This window comes from Phacochoerus africanus, chromosome 6 (genome assembly GCF_016906955.1).
Source record: "Phacochoerus africanus isolate WHEZ1 chromosome 6, ROS_Pafr_v1, whole genome shotgun sequence".
Taxonomy (NCBI): domain Eukaryota; kingdom Metazoa; phylum Chordata; class Mammalia; order Artiodactyla; family Suidae; genus Phacochoerus; species Phacochoerus africanus.
This window is the reverse complement of record NC_062549.1, coordinates 89,480,741-89,497,318: the sequence shown is the minus strand read 5'-3', so window position 1 is coordinate 89,497,318 and position 16,578 is coordinate 89,480,741. Positions and strand designations below refer to the sequence as shown.

At 50.2% G+C, this 16,578-nt stretch overlaps 3 protein-coding genes across 5 annotated transcripts; 1 reads left to right on the top strand and 2 right to left on the bottom strand.

Moving 5' to 3' along the window:
• The first annotated feature begins 2,719 nt into the window (after nt 1-2,719).
• Nucleotides 2,720-11,212, top strand: TOMM40L (translocase of outer mitochondrial membrane 40 like). 3 transcript variants are annotated; one of them, XM_047784083.1, is made up of 11 exons: nt 2,725-2,966; nt 6,554-6,680; nt 6,900-7,150; nt 7,442-7,509; nt 7,804-7,896; nt 8,164-8,265; nt 8,414-8,519; nt 8,700-8,822; nt 8,927-9,003; nt 9,186-9,288; nt 9,427-11,212. In XM_047784083.1, the coding sequence occupies exons 3-11, from the start codon at nt 7,036-7,038 to the stop codon at nt 9,564-9,566; spliced, it is 927 nt and encodes a 308-aa protein (XP_047640039.1). In that variant the 5' UTR covers nt 2,725-2,966; nt 6,554-6,680; nt 6,900-7,035; the 3' UTR covers nt 9,567-11,212. The 3 variants fall into 3 exon arrangements, with proteins under 3 accessions (XP_047640040.1, XP_047640039.1, XP_047640038.1); XM_047784084.1 differs by lacking the exon at nt 7,442-7,509 and having other exon boundaries at nt 2,720-2,966; nt 7,000-7,150; XM_047784082.1 differs by lacking the exons at nt 2,725-2,966; nt 6,554-6,680; nt 7,442-7,509 and adding an exon at nt 6,687-6,753.
• Nucleotides 2,739-4,224, bottom strand: APOA2 (apolipoprotein A2). The gene is made up of 3 exons (XM_047784085.1): nt 4,155-4,224; nt 3,734-3,866; nt 2,739-2,973 (listed from the first exon to the last, which is right to left on the bottom strand). Exons 1-3 carry the CDS (start codon nt 4,204-4,206, stop codon nt 2,856-2,858), a joined length of 303 nt encoding a protein of 100 aa, XP_047640041.1. The 5' UTR covers nt 4,207-4,224; the 3' UTR covers nt 2,739-2,855.
• On the bottom strand, nt 10,160-14,868 carry NR1I3 (nuclear receptor subfamily 1 group I member 3). The gene is made up of 8 exons (XM_047784086.1): nt 14,732-14,868; nt 14,130-14,260; nt 12,517-12,686; nt 12,178-12,317; nt 11,793-11,938; nt 11,581-11,709; nt 11,275-11,395; nt 10,160-10,417 (listed from the first exon to the last, which is right to left on the bottom strand). Exons 1-8 carry the CDS (start codon nt 14,836-14,838, stop codon nt 10,288-10,290), a joined length of 1,074 nt encoding a protein of 357 aa, XP_047640042.1. The 5' UTR covers nt 14,839-14,868; the 3' UTR covers nt 10,160-10,287.
• Nucleotides 14,869-16,578: the final 1,710 nt, after the last annotated feature.

Here is a 16,578-nt window from a genome sequence, read left to right as displayed (position 1 = left end):
CACACCCAGCTTGGATGCCTGTCTGACAAGCTAAAACAAGGTTGGGTTTCTGGCAGCAACAAAATAGTCACCAGTCTAGATCAGAGTGGGCTTATGGAGCAGCGTGAGCACAGCTTACACAACATACGTGCATATGGGCATTAGCATAGCTGAAAAGCCAAACTTGTGGAAAGGATGTTTTGACAAAAACTTGCATAACGCTCCTAATGGAAAGACTTATGGGAACAGTGTTTTCAGTGGATTCTGGGGCAAGAGGGACCTCAGAGGGCCAGGTCAGAGCTGGAGGTAAGTAAGGCAAAGGGAACAAATCAGGTCCAGATGGGAGGCCAGCTCCTCTGAGTGCATGGGTGGGGGGTGAAGGAACCGCCCTTGTCTGTGTCTGTCCTGTTTCTAGGCACAATTCCTTGGACGTATTTGAATCCCATCTGATGCCGCCCGTCATATCTCTGATCCAGCAGCCCTGTCTGAATGTGCCAAGAGTCTCCAGGCTTACCCCTAGCATCCCCCCATACTGGGCAAAAATTGGCACTGCATGGTGACTTGTACTTTTTAGTGTATTTTCCAGCCTGTTGTACCACTTGATCCACTAACTAAGCCGGTGAGGAAATTCAGGCTCTTTGAAGTTAATTAACCTGCCCAAGATCACCTCTGTCCCTGCACGTTTTGCCACATGAGAAATAAAAAAAAGATACCAAGAAAGAAAGGGGAAGAAAATAATCTAAGTGGTAAGGGTCTTGAAGGCCAGGCTGAAGAGATTGATTAATATACAGAAGAAATTGGAGTCATCTCTGATTCTAGGGAAAAGGCGATTTCCGATGAGTTATGAGGTATGAGTCAGGGAAGGGATGTAACTATTTTAAAGGTTAAGTGGAAATGAGCTTTTATTGGAAAATGTCCATTTTCCCATTTGGGGATTGAGAGTCTCCTGCATCAATCCAGACTGATTCTCATTCTATTTTTTATTTTATTTTACGATTTTTTTTTTTGTCTTTTTGATATTTCTTGGGCCACTCCCATGGCATATGGAGTTCCCAGGCTAGGAGTCCAATCGGAGCTGTAGCCACTGGCCTACGCCGGAGCCACAGCAATGCGGGATCTGAGCCGTTTCTGCAACCTACACCACTGAGCAAGGGCAGGGACTGAACCCGCAACCTCATGGTTCCTAGTCGGATTCATTAACCACTGCGCCATGTCGGGAACTCCTATTTTTTATTTTTTTACTTTTATTTTGTCTTTTTAGGGCTGTACTCACAGCATATAGAGGTTCCCAGGCTAGGGGTCTAATCAGAGCTGTTGCTGCCGGCCTACACCATAGCCACAGCAACGCCAGATCCAAGCCATGTCTGTGACCTACACCACAACTCACAGCAATGCCAGATCCTTAACCCACTGAGCAAGGCCAGGGATCGATCCCGCAACCTCATGGTTCCTAGTCGATTCGTTTCCGCTGCGCCACAACGAGAACTCCTCCCATTCTATTTTGATTCAATCCAGGTATCACAGCTACCAGAATTTCCCAAGTCTCTCATGTCTACCAAATTGGCGATCTGTCAGGCCTTTTATTTATTTATTTTTCATTTTTTGCTTTTTAGGGCCACACCTGCAGCATATGGAAGTTTCCAGGCTAGGAGTCGAATCAGAACTGCAGCTGCTGGCCTATATTATAGCCACAGCAACGCCTGTTACAAGCAGTGTCCTCGGCCTATACCTCAGCTCATGGCAATGCCGGTTCCCCAACCCATTGGGTGAGGCCAGGGATGGAACCCACATTCTCATGAATACTAGTCAGATTCATTTCTGCTGAGCCATGATGGGAACTCCTGTCAGGCCTTTAACTGGCTATTATGTCTACTAGTTCCAGGTTCTAAGATGACTACCAGAACAGGCCGGTTCTGTGAACTGCACCCAGATAATAGAGGGAAAGAGGCTGAGAATGTGTGTTTCCCAGGCAGGGGGTCTAGCTGAGAAATTTCAAATGGAAGAATTAGAGCACCTTCAGGGATAGAAGTGAACCCAGGCCTTTTACTGCAGGACGTGAGGGAAGCACTGTGCTCCCCTGGCTCAGAAGGGAAGGGAGGGGCCTTGGGTGACACCTCTGGGCTCATTTTGGGGATGCTTTCTCCTCTTCATAGTGTGATAGAGGAAATTCTGAAGGGTGCCCTCATTTCCCATGACCTCCAGGCATCTAGGGATTTAGTTCATGAATCTTTCATGCCTTTCCATGTCCAAGGCTCTTTAATCTCTCCTGCAGGGCCTTTCCCAGGCCTGTAGGAAGATTTCTTGGGTTTGAAGAAGATTCACAAGCACCCTCACCCTGTCATTTCCAGCATTTATCTCTTCAACCTTTTCTCCACCCCTTTGCAACAAAATCCCTCTCCTGTTAGAAGCAGATTTCTCTTGGAGTTCCCGTGATGGCTCAGCAGAAATGAATTTGACTAGCATCTATGAGGATGCAGGTTAGATCCCTTGCCTTGCTCAGTGGGTTAAGGATCCAGTCTTGCCCTGAGCTGTAGTGTAGGTCATAGACTTGGCTCAGATGTGGTATTGCTGTGGCTGTGGCATAGGCTGGCAGCTACAGGTCTGATCTGAGCTGGGGACCTGGAAACCTCCATATGCTGCAGATGCCACCCTAAAAAGACAAAAAAAAAAAAAAAAAGAAGATTTCTTTTTATTCTTCCTCCTATTCCTCCGCACTACCCCCAGTTTTCCTAGTCTCTCAAACATTCCAGGCCCACAACTTGACTCTTTCAATATTTATTGTAGAAAACAAGGAGTGGGTAGGGAGAGGAGCTCTAGGTCTTTCCAGCGGATGTTCCAGGAGCCAGCTGGGGATGGAAGACAGTGGTCTGGACACCTCACTGGGCAGTAGGCTGAGTTTTGAGGCCAATGAAACTGCTCAAGAAGTTAAAGATATCAGTTCCAGCCTTCTTGACCAAGGGTGTCAGCTGCTCCTGTGTCTTCTCAAAGTAAGTCCTGGATATGTGAGACATTAGAGTTAGTGTGAGGGACTGGCAGGGGCCTTCTTGGTGGGGGGTGAGACCCAAGTGACCAAATTCTAGTGCCTGGTCTCTCCTGGCATGGCAAAGCTCTTAGGAGGAGAGGCAAGCCCTCTACCAGGCAGAGGAACAGACTCTAGAGATGGAAATTCAAAGCCCAGTTCATGCTGCCCCTCTCTGTCCAAAAGGTCCATTGGATTTAGGGGGAGATGAGGGAATTTTCTTTCCCTTCCTTTCTTTCCTTCCTTCCTTCCTTCCTTCCTTCCCTCCCTCCTCCCTCCCTCCCTCCCTCTTTCTTTCTTTCTTTCTTTCTTTCTTTCTTTCTTTCTTTCTTTCTTTCTTTCTTTCTTTCTTTCTTTCTTTCTTTCTTTCTTTCTCTTTTGTCCTTTTAGGGCTGCACCCAAGGCATATGGAGGTTCCCAGGCTAGGGGTCTAATCAGAGTTGAAGCCACCGGGCTACACCAGATCCGAGCCAAGAATGTGAACTATACCACAGCTCAAGGCAACGCTGGATCCTTAGCGCACTGAGCAAGGCTAGAGATCAAACCTACAACCTGATGGTTCCTAGTTGGATTTGTTTCCACTGTGCCACAATGAGAACTCTGGAATTTTCTTTCTAATTTAAACCTCATCCTCCCTAACCCCCATCCCTGAGCTCAATCTTCTGTGGGACCTTGGAGCTTCCCCTCTTTCTCTCCCCAGTCCCTGGTCCTTGAACCCCTTTTGCTGAGACTTACTTGGCCTGAGTTTGAAGTTCTGAGCCCTTGGCCTTCTCTATCAGGTCCTTGCCATAGTCAGTCACGGTCTGGAGGTACTGAGAGACCAGGCTCTGCAGACACGGCTCCTCTGCCTGTCTCCGAACCAAAGCCCCTGCGTGTACATAGAAATACGCACACACACAAACACACGTCTTGTCAGCTGGGTCCCCAACTATGAGGCCCACGTCTCTGCCAGTATTCAGCCCCAGCTCTCAGCCCCCTCCCCAAACAGGTATCTAGCTCCAGGTCTTTGGATGGGCTTTATGGGCTTTAGAGAGGGCATGATTTTCCTTGTAAGCGCTTCAGTTGTCTGACCTGGGCATAGGCTCACAGACAGATGGACAGCTAGGACCCAAGCAGTTTTTTTCCTCCTTGGGATCCCTCTCCATAGCACACTCACCTTCAAGGCTACAGATAGTGAAGAGCAGCACAGCTATGGCAAGCAGCTTCATGGTGTTAATGGTGGGAAAAGTGGCCTGCGAACAGTTGGGCACAGGGGAGGATCATGAAGCTGAATTGACTTCAGCCCCTCCCCAGGGACCACCTTGCCTAGATGTCCACACCAACCTGATTCCCTCCCTTTCCACAATTAAATCCCGGTCCTCTTTGGATGCTGCCCACACCTCTTGCTCCCTTACGGTACCTGTCAGTGTCGCTGTCCTTGCCGAATGTGCCTGGCCTGGCTGGGGAGGAGCTATATATCTGTCTGCTTCCCCACCCCCCTCTCAGGTAACAAGGACTTTGGAGGGGCCCAGTGAGGCAAGAACTATATTGGAGTAAACAAATTGGAAACATGGGGGAGGAGAGGATAAGAACATGGGGGACTCAGGATGAAGGGGTGGGAGGCAGGAGTGGAGGCCAAAGTGGGTGTCAAAGGGATACACTTTAGGTCTATTCAAGATTCATGCCTCTGGGGCCTGGGGCCAATAGTCCTTGGATTTGAATGCTTTAGGAAGCAGGATTTCTGTTTTTGCTTTTGTTTTTGTTTTTTCCTAGAAAACTCTGACATATCAAGCCCATAGCCCTTGCCATCTTTGTCCCTTCATGGGTAGATATCATCTCCCAAGCCTACCTCCCTTCACTGCAACTTGGCGGAGAGGTTATTGGGGAACAGAAGAAAGGACATGAAATCAGGGGCAGGAGTGAGGGGAATGTAGGTTAGGGGAAGAAGGGTTAGGTTCAGAGGGCAGGTATGATTGACTCTGTCCCTTTTTGAGTTAATGTGTAATGAATGAGAAGGGGAGAAAACAGAGCCCAGAATGACCTTCCTGAGAGCTGATCAGAGAGCACAGCCCACCCCCAATAAAACAAATTCAGAAAGCAGCCTCTTCCCTGCCCCTGAATTGGCGTGTTCTGGAGGAAAAGTGAATGAGAGGCTTCTACCAAGGATAAAGGTTGAAGGTCTCTGGGCATTGGATCCCCTTATCAGTTCTAGGCGGTGGTCAGTCAGTATGAGCCAGCAGGGGCCATAGTATCCTGACCAAGGTCCCCGGCCCTAATCCCTGGACTGATTGTGAGGGAGGGCAGAGGTGCATTCCCCAGGCCTATGGCTTTTGGGTGAAATCAGCTCAACAGATATCAGAAGCATTTGTATCTTTCAGCCTTTTGCCCTCAGACGTGTATGTAGAACATTCCTGAGAGATGGGAGTGGTAATGTAAGAGATAGTGAGGGAGGCAACAGGAGCCCAAGAGATTTTATTCCACTTTCAACTATTCTCCTGTGGAGCACTCAGAACTTTTTTTTTTCTTTTTGCCTTTTCTAGGGCCGCTCCTGCGGCATGTGGAAGCTCCCAGGCTAGGGGTCTAATCAGAGCTGTAGCCACCGGCCTACACCAGAGCCGTAGCAACGTGGGATCCACAGCAATGTGGGACCCCTGCTGCTTCTGCAACCTACACCACAGCTCACAGCAACACCAGATCCTTAACCCACTGAGCAAGGCCAGGGATTGAACCGGCAACCTCACAGTTCCTAGTCGGATTCGTTAACCACTGAGCCACTACGGGAACTCTGAGCAGTTAGTACTTGAAGGGCACTCCATTGACTTGTCCCTGGCTTTGGAGTGGAGTGCATTTGAGGGCAGGAGTCCACATGCCAAATTTTATTTGCCGGCTCTGCCTAGGGACTCAGGGGAGGGCCAGTTCTTTCAGGGAACAGAGCTAAGGCTGCATCCCATGCTCCTCTACCCCAAACTCTCACAGCCATTTCCATTCTACCGAGAGGTGAACTTTGAGAGGCGTGGACCTCCAGGGAGGGAAGTGTGGGTCCATTTTCCTAGGGAGAGCTGTATTTGTGACTCGAAGTCATCTGAAGGTGTACTGTGCGCTATGAAGGACTTTGAGGAAGAGTCCCCAGGGGTTCTGGGGGTGTATGTAGTGGGGGCGCCTGGGAGTTACATGAAGCAATGTTCAAAAAAGTTTTCACACTGGTTCCCCCAGCCATACTTCACAAAACGTGTCTTCAGGTTAGATGGTGCAGGGATCTTCAGTGGCTCAAGCTCCAAGATGCTCCCTCTAGTGTCTTGCATGCTCAGAGGTTCTTTCCGACCTTGGAGAGGCAGGGCGATCTAAGGCCATCTACTTGAGTAAGTCTAAGAAGCCACCAATCAAGCTCCGCCTGTCTCTGCAGTGCCGGGGTTGGAGCTTTCTGAATGTGAGGTCTGTCTTTCCTTTGTTTCCTCTTCTCCCATTGGCTTATGGTCAGCAGCCAGGCAGTTTTGTTTTTTTTTTTTAATAGATTGGGCGGAGCCCAGTATAGGGAGGGTTAGGAAATCTTTTTTTTTTTTTTCGCCCGGTTCCAAGATGGCGCCCATGACCACGCTGGGAATGCAGCGTGAAGCCGCAGTTATGCCATCACTCAAGATGGCTGCCCCCATCAAGATGACCGGGGTGTGTCGGGGGGAAAGGGGCAGCATGAAGGTCTGAGACGGTAAGGGTTATTGCTCCACCGCAAGCCTCGCCTTGGGGCCTGGGAATGAAGAGTAGGAAGACTAGGAAACTGGGTGAGCTCTGTGGTGGAGGCAAGAATTAGAGCGGGGGGAGGGTACAGGGGTGACAGGTGGGGTGAGGAATTAAAAATGGGATGTGAGTGTGCTTGGGGTTCAAACTCCCCACCAGTGCCTTCTCCCACCTACTCTTCTTGTTCCAGGTCTAGCGTCGGACCATGTGGAAGTTTCTGGGATTAGGGAGCCAGATAATGGGGGGTGGGGCCCGTGGTGGGTAGCGGGAGCAATAGCGTCCTTTCCCAGGCGAACCCCGGCCCCTCCCCTCTCCTCTGGACTGAAATGGGGAACACATTGGGCCTGGCACCGATGGGCGCTTTGCCCCGCCGGAGCCCCCGTCGAGAGGAACCTCTCCCCAACCCTGGGAGCTTCGATGAGTTGCACCGGCTATGCAAAGGTGAGAACTTGGCATTTGGATGCCTCAGGTTGAAGAGGCAGAGAAGGGGAGGGAAATGCTGGGTGTCCAGTGATGGGAGCAGAAAAGAGGATGTCACAGCTGGGGTATGCAGCCTCAGGGAGGATCAGATGCCCCAATGGAGGGGAGCATTTCCTGTTGCAGCACTTGAAAGGAGGTCAATTCCTCCAAATCACTTTCTATGGGATTGAAAGGGGAGACTACTTCGTGGGTTGGAGGTTCCTTGTCTGTGCTTATTCCTTCCCTTCCCTCCCTCCCCTCCACTCCCTTCAGATGTATTCCCAGCACAGATGGAGGGAGTGAAGCTCGTTGTCAACAAGGTTCTGAGCAGCCATTTCCAGGTGCTCCCACTTCTCTGGCCCCTCCTTACTACTCCTCCCTTCCTGTCCCTGGACCCTCTTCTTTCCTTTGTACCCCAGTTTTAGGCAGGCTATATGGGACAAAAGAGGGAGGATATGGGGGCTCTACTTCCTTTGCCTGTGGGACTTGTTGCTTTTAATCTGATGACCCACTGCATATGTTGGAATGTATGGGTTTCTTAAAAGACCCGCTGGATGGGGAGAAGATGAAGGGTGGGATGGGGGATTGAAATGGAGCAGGAATGTTCTCTCTTCCATTGACTTTTCTTTCTTCAGGTGGCTCACACTGTGCATATGAGTGCTCTGGGTTTGCCCGGCTATCACCTCCATGCGGCCTATGCAGGGGACTGGCAACTTAGCCCCACTGAGGTGAGGGCTCCACACACCTGGGTTATCCCCGAAAAGCCCAGTTGGGACCCAGGTGTAGAGGAGGAGGAAATGTGTGTGTTCTGGGGAAGAATAGGTAGGGCACCTCCTCTGTGTTTCTCCTGAATGGGAGAGGGTAGGAAAACATTTCTGTGATGTCTCTGTGGCTCCACTAGGGGGCGCTGGGCACTGTTAAAGAAATCCTACATTTGGCTTTAGTCGGAGTTGGTGCCACCCAGTTCATTCCTAACTGTGGACACTTTTCAACAGGTGTTCCCCACTGTGGTAGGGGATATGGACAGCAGTGGCAGCCTCAACGCCCAGGTCCTGCTTCTCTTGGCAGAGCGGCTCCGAGCCAAGGCTGTCTTCCAGGTGACCCATGGTTCCTGCTTCCATCCACTGAAGCATTTCCTCCTTCTCCTCCAGGAGTGTCCTGCTCTGGGGGCTCCAGGGGGAGGAGAAGCAGCACGAGTGATTATAAAGAGGGAGGGCGATTTTACTTCTTGCTCTCCCTACCCAGACTCAGCAGGCCAAGTTCCTGACATGGCAGTTTGATGGCGAGTATCGGGGAGATGACTACACAGCCACTCTGACCTTAGGAAATCCTGACCTGATTGGGGAATCGGGTGAGGAATTGGCACAGGGTTCTTTTTGTCTTGGCTGCCCATTTGCTAATAATGTTGGCTGTGCCTCTTCGTTGTTGATTCAGGGATTAGTAAAGAAACTTCTTGGGCAGGCTGGGGTGGGGGCTGCTGGAGGTGAGGGAGTAGGCTTTCCTCTATGACTGACTCCATGTCTCCCCACAGTGATCATGGTCGCTCACTTCCTGCAGAGCCTCACTCATCGGCTGGTGCTGGGAGGAGAGCTAGTTTATCACCGGAGGCCAGGAGAAGAAGGGGCCATCTTGACACTGGCTGGGAAGTACTCGGGTATGGGGTGAGGAGGAATAGTGATGGGGAGGACTCGGCTGGGGTTCCTGGCCTGTGTTCTACTACAGTAATGCTCCTTTTCTCTTGTACCTTGGTTTTTACAGCTGGACACTGGGTAGCTACATTGAACGTGGGATCAGGTGGGGCCCATGCAAGTTATTACCACAGGGCAAATGAACAGGTGAGTCTACTGATCCCATCTCCCACCCCAGCAAGTCCCTCTGGACCTGCTGACCTTCTGTTCATCCTGCCCACACTGCACAAGCATTTCATGAGTGCCTTCATTCTTGCTGATGCCCTGTCAGGACTCCTCTAGTCTTCACTCAGACAGATTCCTCTCCCCTCCTTGCCTGTGGTTCTCAGGTTCAAGTTGGAGTAGAGTTTGAGGCAAACACAAGGCTACAAGACACAACCTTCTCCTTTGGTTACCACCTGACTTTGCCCCAGGCCAACATGGTGTTTAGAGGTAAGGGTTATTCAGATGACATCCAGGGGTGCTAAGGGACTGGGGGTCGGCAGTTGGATGGAAACTCTGCCTCACTTCAGCAGATCCCTTTCTCCAAGACCTATTAAATAACCTAGTGTATATTCTCTTTCCCAACAGGCTTGGTGGATAGTAACTGGTGTGTGGGTGCTGTGCTGGAGAAGAAGATGCCCCCCCTGCCCGTCACCCTAGCCCTCGGAGCCTTCCTTAATCACTGGCGCAACAGATTCCATTGTGGCTTCAGCATCACTGTGGGCTGAGGTTGTCCCAGAGCCAGCCCCTACAGCAGCTGGAACCTCTGAGTCAGGTGCCCTAGGGCCAGAGACTAGGCCCGTCTCCAGAGCTCACCTTGCTGGGTGACCTCTAGGTCCCAGGAGCAGAGTGGGGACAGGACCATGCCCTCCTCAGAACTGGAGCTGCCACAGGAGCAGCTGCTGAGGCAGTGGCTTCAGGCTCCCACTCTGCCATCAGCCCCAGTGTCATCTTCCCATGCTCTTGTGGCTCTGAACTAAGGGAGAAGGATTAAGGGGTATGTCTGGCTGAATTTTTCTCCCCTCACTCCCTCCTCCTTCATTTCCCTAAGGATTAAAGCTCCTAGCCTCTTCCTCTTCAGAGCAGAAAAATCTGCATGGGATTAGCTCCCCATCCTGTTTTCCATTCCGGGGTTTCCCAAGGCTGGGAAAGAAGGGCTGAAGGGCTAAATCTTTGACCTCAGAAAGTAGGGCCACCTATTCCCAGAAGGAGCTTCTTTACCTCTTAGCCCTGAGGCTTCCTCTTTCCCCATCTTCCGTGCTTCCAGAGAACAACTTTATCCCCACGGCCACCCCTTATTCTCCCCGTTACCGCATGAAGAGGCAGTTATTGCTTTAATCTTTCATTGCAACCAGTGGGCTCCCTTTTGACGGCTCCCAGCACTTTCCCCTGGATGCCGTACACAGTCCATCGTGTGCAGGTGGGCTGGGGAAGGAGGCAAACCGGGCCTCAGCTGCAGATCTCCTGGAGCAGCGGCATCATGGTGGACAGTCCCTGGATGTTCTGGATTTGGTACCAGTATTCTTTGTTAATGCTTCGGAGCTCAGCCAATAGGCCCAGCAGCTTTGCATAGAGAAACCTTTGGAAGAAGTACTGGGGTCACCAGGGAAAGAGGAGGGAAATAAGGCAGCCGAGAGTCTTTTCCTGAGGCCCTGATCCCCTGAACTGCCTGTCAGTAAAGCTAGGTCTGAACACTAGGGAAAATATGCTGTGGTATGACAAATGCATCAAAAGTTCCAAAGGTTCCCAAAGGAGCCACTATCTGACATAGACTTCTCTCACCATGCCATTTTCCTTGAACCCAAAGCGCTGAGGGTCAAGTGTGGAAAAAGCCCCAGACTTGGCCAGATCTTCAACTGTATGGAATCTGAGGGTCTGGCCTAGAGCAGGTTCTAGAAGATGAGTGTGTTCTATTGTATACTGCATCCCTCTTCTGGCCAAACTGGCTCATTGAGAAATAAGCAAGGACAGAAGTGGAGCGTACCTCAGAGCCTGGATAGATCATGGACCGTTGAACCAGAGACTGGCTTTGGCCCTGAAACTGAATGACCCTAACTTCAAGGGGAATGAAGAATGAAAGGAATTGGACCAATGGAGAGGAGGGGAAGGGCCAAGGAAAGAGAGTGAATAAGACTCTCGAAAAGCTGCTTTAGTCTGGACTGGTGAGGTGATGGATGTCATCAATCTCAGGAATGCTATTATTCAGAGCCTGTGAGCTACTACTTTGCATCTCTACTGAATAAAAAAATCTGGAAAAAGTGAGATGAAATAGAAGTAGGAGCAATTTGGATATTGGGGGTCTACAAACCTCCCCCCCAAGGGGGTGGGGGCCTTGGTTTCCCAAAAGAAAGGACAATAAAAGCACTCGTCCTGAGTTGTGTCCCCTTAACCCCTTCCTGTCTTGGTGGAGCCTCCACGCCCCTAGTCCCACTGTACCTGTCCCGGAGACTTGGCTGCTGCCCTTTGATGTAGCTCTGCAGAGTCAGTGCCATCTCCTCTTGCAACTGATCAATCTCCTTCCACTGGGTTACCCCAGGCCGGTCTGCCAGATAGGGAGTTGGAGAGGACAAGGTGGGGAGTTTCAGGTAGCTTGCCTAGTGCTCTGGGGGGCGGGGGGCAAGGCTGGGATAGACCCATTCCACAAGTTTGAAGACTAAACGTCCTGGATGGATGGATTCAGAAAGCTGGGAGCTTGGGCAGAGGTGGTGGAACCAAAGCTTCTGGGCTTTGAGGGATGCTCACCAGGAGAGAAGAGGGCCACAGCAGCCATGAGCACATACTCAGGCTCCTGGAGCTGCAGTCGCCGAAGTGTCTTATGGAAGCCAAAGAGCAACTCCAAAAACTCTTCCTGGAACCCCACTGTGGGAGATAATAGGCTTAGGAGCCTTCAGGTCACCTCGTCACATACCATACCAAAGGGATGCCTGCCCTCTACTGTTGTAGCACCATCTCACCATGTGCTCCATCTTCTATTGTGTAGCGAAGAGGCCCACAGAGGAATTTTTGTGTTTGCAGACAGAAAGTGGTATTGAGTACGATTTGACAGATTTCTACAGCTGCTCCCTTGAGAAGGGAGATCTGGTCCTCCATGGGCAGGGACCTACGGGGAGCAGGAAGCCAGCACTTCAGACTCTAGCCAGAACTTCAGAGAGGGAGAGGAACTCCCGATTCTGATTGAGACACTTAAAGTTGGGAATTCAAGACCTGGTGCTTGGAAGGGCTGAGGGATGGATGGGTTCGTTTGGGTAGTGACTTCATGGGTGTGTGAGGGGGTGGGGTGGGATGGGTTAAAATTTACTGGAGTGTGTTCATCCTGAAAAGTAAGAGGAGGTCACATACCGGAAGAGGGGCAGATCCTTGGTGAACTTGATAATTTGCTGTATCATGAAAGTGTTGATGTCCGCAAAATGCATGAGCAGAGACAGTTCAGGCACCAGGGGAGGCAAGTGCTGGTGATGGATGAACAGATGAGCTGGAGGCTGCAGAGATCAGAGCCTGAGTGAGAGACCTGGGACCTGTGGATCTCCTTTAGGTCTCTTCAGCTTTATATTGGTAGGGTTCTGGGCTGAGGAGTCTGCCTCAGCTGGGGTTCTGGAGAAGTCCTGTCCTCTGATTGGTGCATGGCACGAAGCCCTCTCCCTTAGGTCACAGCCCAGCTGGAATCCTGTAAGTGCTTACCCTGAACTGCACAAACTGATCAAACATAGTGCCCATATGGCGGGTATGGGCCCCCAGGAGTATTTGGACTAACGTCTTCTGCTCCTTACTCAGCTGCAGTGATGCTTGCTGTGCCCGGCGCTGAACCTGTCTTGATCGCCGCAATGCCAGGACTTCTGCTGATAGGATCACTGTGCCCAGGGAGAGATGTGACAAAGTTATTGAGACCAGCAGAGAGCACCTTTTTCTGTCATCCCATAGTCCAGGGCCCTCGGATGCTCTGCACAATGAAGGACACGGGGAGGGAGGAGAGTTCCTGAGGGCTCCTGAGGCCTGCTTGAAGTCCCAGAGCCTCCAGGTGGTAGGGAGCTCCTGTCCGCTTTCCCCAACCTGTGAGGTACTGCAGCAGGAAATGGTGCACTGTGGGAAGGAAAGGAAGGGTAGAGAGTAAAGTGTAAGGAGATGTTTGGCTTCTGGGGGAACACTGAAGTGGGAGGGCTCTTGATACCAAAAACATCACCTTATGTTTGCGTAAGGTACACCTTATAATTTCAGAGGTTCTGAGGTTAAATCTCACTGAATGAAACCAGCCTGCCTATGAGTAGAGAGGGCAGGTGTTATTATCCATATTTTTCAGAAATGTAAACAGGCTGACATTTCAGGGACAGGTCCAGAGTCACAGAATACTTATTGATATAAACTGAATTAAAGATGTTTTGACTGCCACGGTTTCCTTTCCACTGCTTCATATTGAAAAGTAATATAGGGAGTTCCCACTGTGACTCAGTGGGTTGCAAACCTGACTGGTAGCCCTGAGGATGCAGGTTCAATCCCTGGCCTCGCTCAGTGGGTTAAGGATCTGGCGTTGCTGTGGCTGTGGTGTAGGCCAGCAGCTGCAGCTCTAATTCAATCCCAAGCCTGGGAACTTCCATATGCCTCAGGTGTGGCCATAAAAAGCAAAAAAAAAAAAAAAAAGAAAAGAAAAAGAAAAAAAGAAAAAAAATCACTATAAATAAAAGAAAAGAAGAAAAATAATGTGATGTTGTGGAGAAAGCAAGGATCTGGTGAATCCTGACTACACCTTTTCAGCTGAGTGGACTCGGGCAAGTTGACTATGGTCACTTGAGTTGATTACAAGTTGCATTATCTTTTGGGGGCAGAGCCTAATTATCTGGCCCAGAGAAGAAACATTAAATAATTCAACAATTATCAAGAACCTACTAAGTGACAGGCACTTGAGAGACAGAAGAGAAAAAGCAAGCCTGATAAATATCTAGCGGAAGAGCACTCGGGTAGAGGTGACAGTAAGTACAAGTGTAAGTTACAACAGTGCCAAGGAGCGTATGCTTGGAGTGTCTGAGAGCGGCATTGAAGTCAGTGTAGCTGGGATGCACTGAGCAGGGCGAAGGGTAGGAAGTAAAGTCTGAGAGGTGATTTGGAGGAGCTAGACCGTGAGATCATGGACCATAAGAGAGATGAGGAACCCTTGGAGGTTTTGAGCAGAATGGTGATATTGACTTATTTCAAAAAGCTTACTCTGCCCACTGTGTGGAGAAGACACTACAGGAACAAGGGCAAAGCATAGCCAGTGGAGAGACATAGAGGTTCCTCGAGATGGTAAGGGAACAACTCACTGTCTTTCTTCATGCCAGCATCTAGGCACTTCTGCAACCTGCAGGCTGGGCAGTGGCGCCTCTGGGCCTTATTGACCTTACAGCTTCCAGCAAAGGGACAGGTGAGACTGGTGCTTTTGTTGACTGTTCGCCTGTGAGGACAGAGACGTTGTGAGGGTCGGAGAAGGCAGCAAGTAAGGTTGGGTATGTGAAGGGCTGAAATGACATGGTCTAAAAGAATCGGTGGTGACATGGGCTAATCTGAGCTGTGCCCCAGGGTCCCTAGGAGTGGAGAGGATACAGTGCATCTCAAGCATTTCCACGGGGGGCACAGAGTCATTCAGGAAAGCCTGGCTGATGCTGTACTAGCTGGTGCTTTGTAGAGAGAGTACACATGACTAAGGGGTTGCATCCATAGAACCAGCACTTGGCCTTCCCTCTGTTATTTTGTTACCTTTATATACAGTGTTGCAGTTGGCAATGGGTAGCTTGCTAGCCCTAGGGTAGTTAGGCTCCAGGTTGCAGGAGCGAGGCAGCTGGACAAGTTCAGGCAGATGCCAAGGCATGAAGGCTGCCTGGCAGGCAGTTTGGGAGGCTGTTTATGTTGGTGAGGAAGTTCTCACCTGAAGAAGCCCTTGCAGCCCTCACAAGTCAAGGCATGGAAGTGATAGCCTGTGGCTCGGTCCCCGCACACAGCACAGTTCCTTGGCTCATCTTCCCCGCTGGCCATGGCTTCAGGTGTTGGGATGGTGGTCACAGGCCCCTGAATGTGATAGGAGTTAGCAGTCAGCTCTGGGCCACCCTTGACCTTCTTCTCCTGCTTCTACAGATCCTCTTCCCAAACCTGCTCTGGGCCTGACCCCCTGTGTTATCTGCACCTAATTGGTATTAGTCTCTGGGCCCCCAAAGATTTCCTACCTGTTCCTCTTAGGCAGCACGTCACCTGCAGGCCACAGAATCTGGTGCTAGATTCCTCTCCACGTACTCCCACTGTAACCCTGTTTTCCCTTTGATCTTAGGAGCATTTAGTATTTAAAGTTAGGGATTATAGCCTTTAGTACCTGGAAAACAAGGAACTTCTACCTCTGTGGCCTTCAGCTGTTTTCAGTGAGTGCCTAGATAGGACTCAGACTCTGGACCCAGGGCAAAGGCTTGGGTGGGAGGTGTTCCCAGCATGCCCACAGTGCTGGTGGCTGGCACCTGGGGAGGGAACCTGATAAGCCAGGACCTCGTGACTTATTAGAAGCTCTGCTTATCAGAACCCTACTGCCGAGCTTCAGGCTAGGTCTGCAGCCTCCTCTGTGCATGGATTCTGGACAAGCTGGGAGGAGAGAGGGTGAGAGAGCTTTTTCACACACAGTATGTCAACAGTAAAAGAATAGGCATAATAAGTGTACAGGCCTCCCAAAGGAAAGTTCTTCAAAAGAGACTGTGGTCTAGGGAATTCCCATGGTGCCTAGAGGTAACAAACCTAACTAGTATCTTTGAGGATGTGGGTTCGACTCCTGGCCTTGCTCAGTGGGTTAAAGATCCTTCGTTGCCATGAGCTGAGGTGTAGGTCCCAGACTCGGCTCAGATCTGGCATTGCTATGGCTGTGGCTGTGGTGTAGGCCGGCAGCTATAGCTCCTATTTGACCCCTAGCCTGGGAACCTTCATATGCCGCAGGTGTGGCCCTAAAAAGACGAGAGAGGGAGACAGAGAGAGAGAGACTGGGATCTAATTAAGGTCTTATGCAAAGAGCTAGAAGAGTATAGCACAGGGAACTATATCTAATCACTTTCAATGGAACATGATGAAGGATAATGTGAAAAAAGAATGTATATAAATGTATAACTGGGTCACTTTGCTGTACAGCAGAAACTGACAGAACATTGTAAATCAACTATAATAAAAATTATTTTAAAAAATAAATAAAATTTGCAATCTCCCCTCCAAAATACTTTTTGTTTGTTTGTTTTGGCTTTTTAGGGCTGCACCTGTGGCATATGGAGGTTCCCAGGCTAGGGGTCCAATCAGAGATACAGCTGCCAGTGTATGCCACAGCCACAGCAACACCAGGCCTGAGCCACATCTTCGACCTACCCCACAGCTCACCGCAACGCCGGATCCTTAACCCACTGAGTGAGGCCAGGGATGGAACCCACAACCTCATGGTTCCTGGTTGGATTCATTTCTGCTGAGCCATGACGGGAACTCCCCAAAAATAAATTCTAAATGTTTGTAGAGAAAAATAGAAAAGAAAGCATTATTCATCCAGGAAAAAGAAAAAGAAAAAAAAAGAGAAGAGGTCCCACTTTCCAACGAGGGAGGGTTGAGGATTAAATAAGAATGGACCTCTAGGGAGTTCCTGTCGAGGCTCAGCGGCTAGTGAATCTCACTAGCATCCATGAGGATGCAGGTTCAATCCCTGGCCTCACTCATTGGGTTAAGAATCCAGGGTTGCCATGAGCTGTGGTGTAGATTGCAGAT

Bases quoted from the DNA above. Each gene is read 5' to 3' on its own strand.
- APOA2 (XM_047784085.1), bottom strand. From the start codon at position 4,206: ATGAAGCTGCTTGCCATAGCTGTGCTGCTCTTCACTATCTGTAGCCTT. The intron at 3,867-4,154 runs GTGAGTGTGCTA...ATGTACACGCAG, and splicing joins CACTATCTGTAGCCTTGAAG to GGGCTTTGGTTCGGAGACAG. The intron at 2,974-3,733 runs GTAAGTCTCAGC...TCACATATCCAG, and splicing joins GAACTTCAAACTCAGGCCAA to GACTTACTTTGAGAAGACAC.
- TOMM40L (XM_047784082.1), top strand. From the start codon at position 6,726: ATGAAGAGTAGGAAGACTAGGAAACTGG. The intron at 6,754-6,899 runs GTGAGCTCTGTG...TTCTTGTTCCAG, and splicing joins TAGGAAGACTAGGAAACTGG to GTCTAGCGTCGGACCATGTG. The intron at 9,289-9,426 runs GTAAGGGTTATT...CTTTCCCAACAG, and splicing joins GGCCAACATGGTGTTTAGAG to GCTTGGTGGATAGTAACTGG.
- NR1I3 (XM_047784086.1), bottom strand. From the start codon at position 14,838: ATGGCCAGCGGGGAAGATGAGCCAAGGAACTGTGCTGTGTGCGGGGAC. The intron at 12,687-14,129 runs GTGAGTTGTTCC...CCCTGGGCACAG, and splicing joins TGCTGGCATGAAGAAAGACA to TGATCCTATCAGCAGAAGTC. The intron at 10,418-11,274 runs GTACAGTGGGAC...CTTCTTCCAAAG, and splicing joins CAGCCAAGTCTCCGGGACAG to GTTTCTCTATGCAAAGCTGC.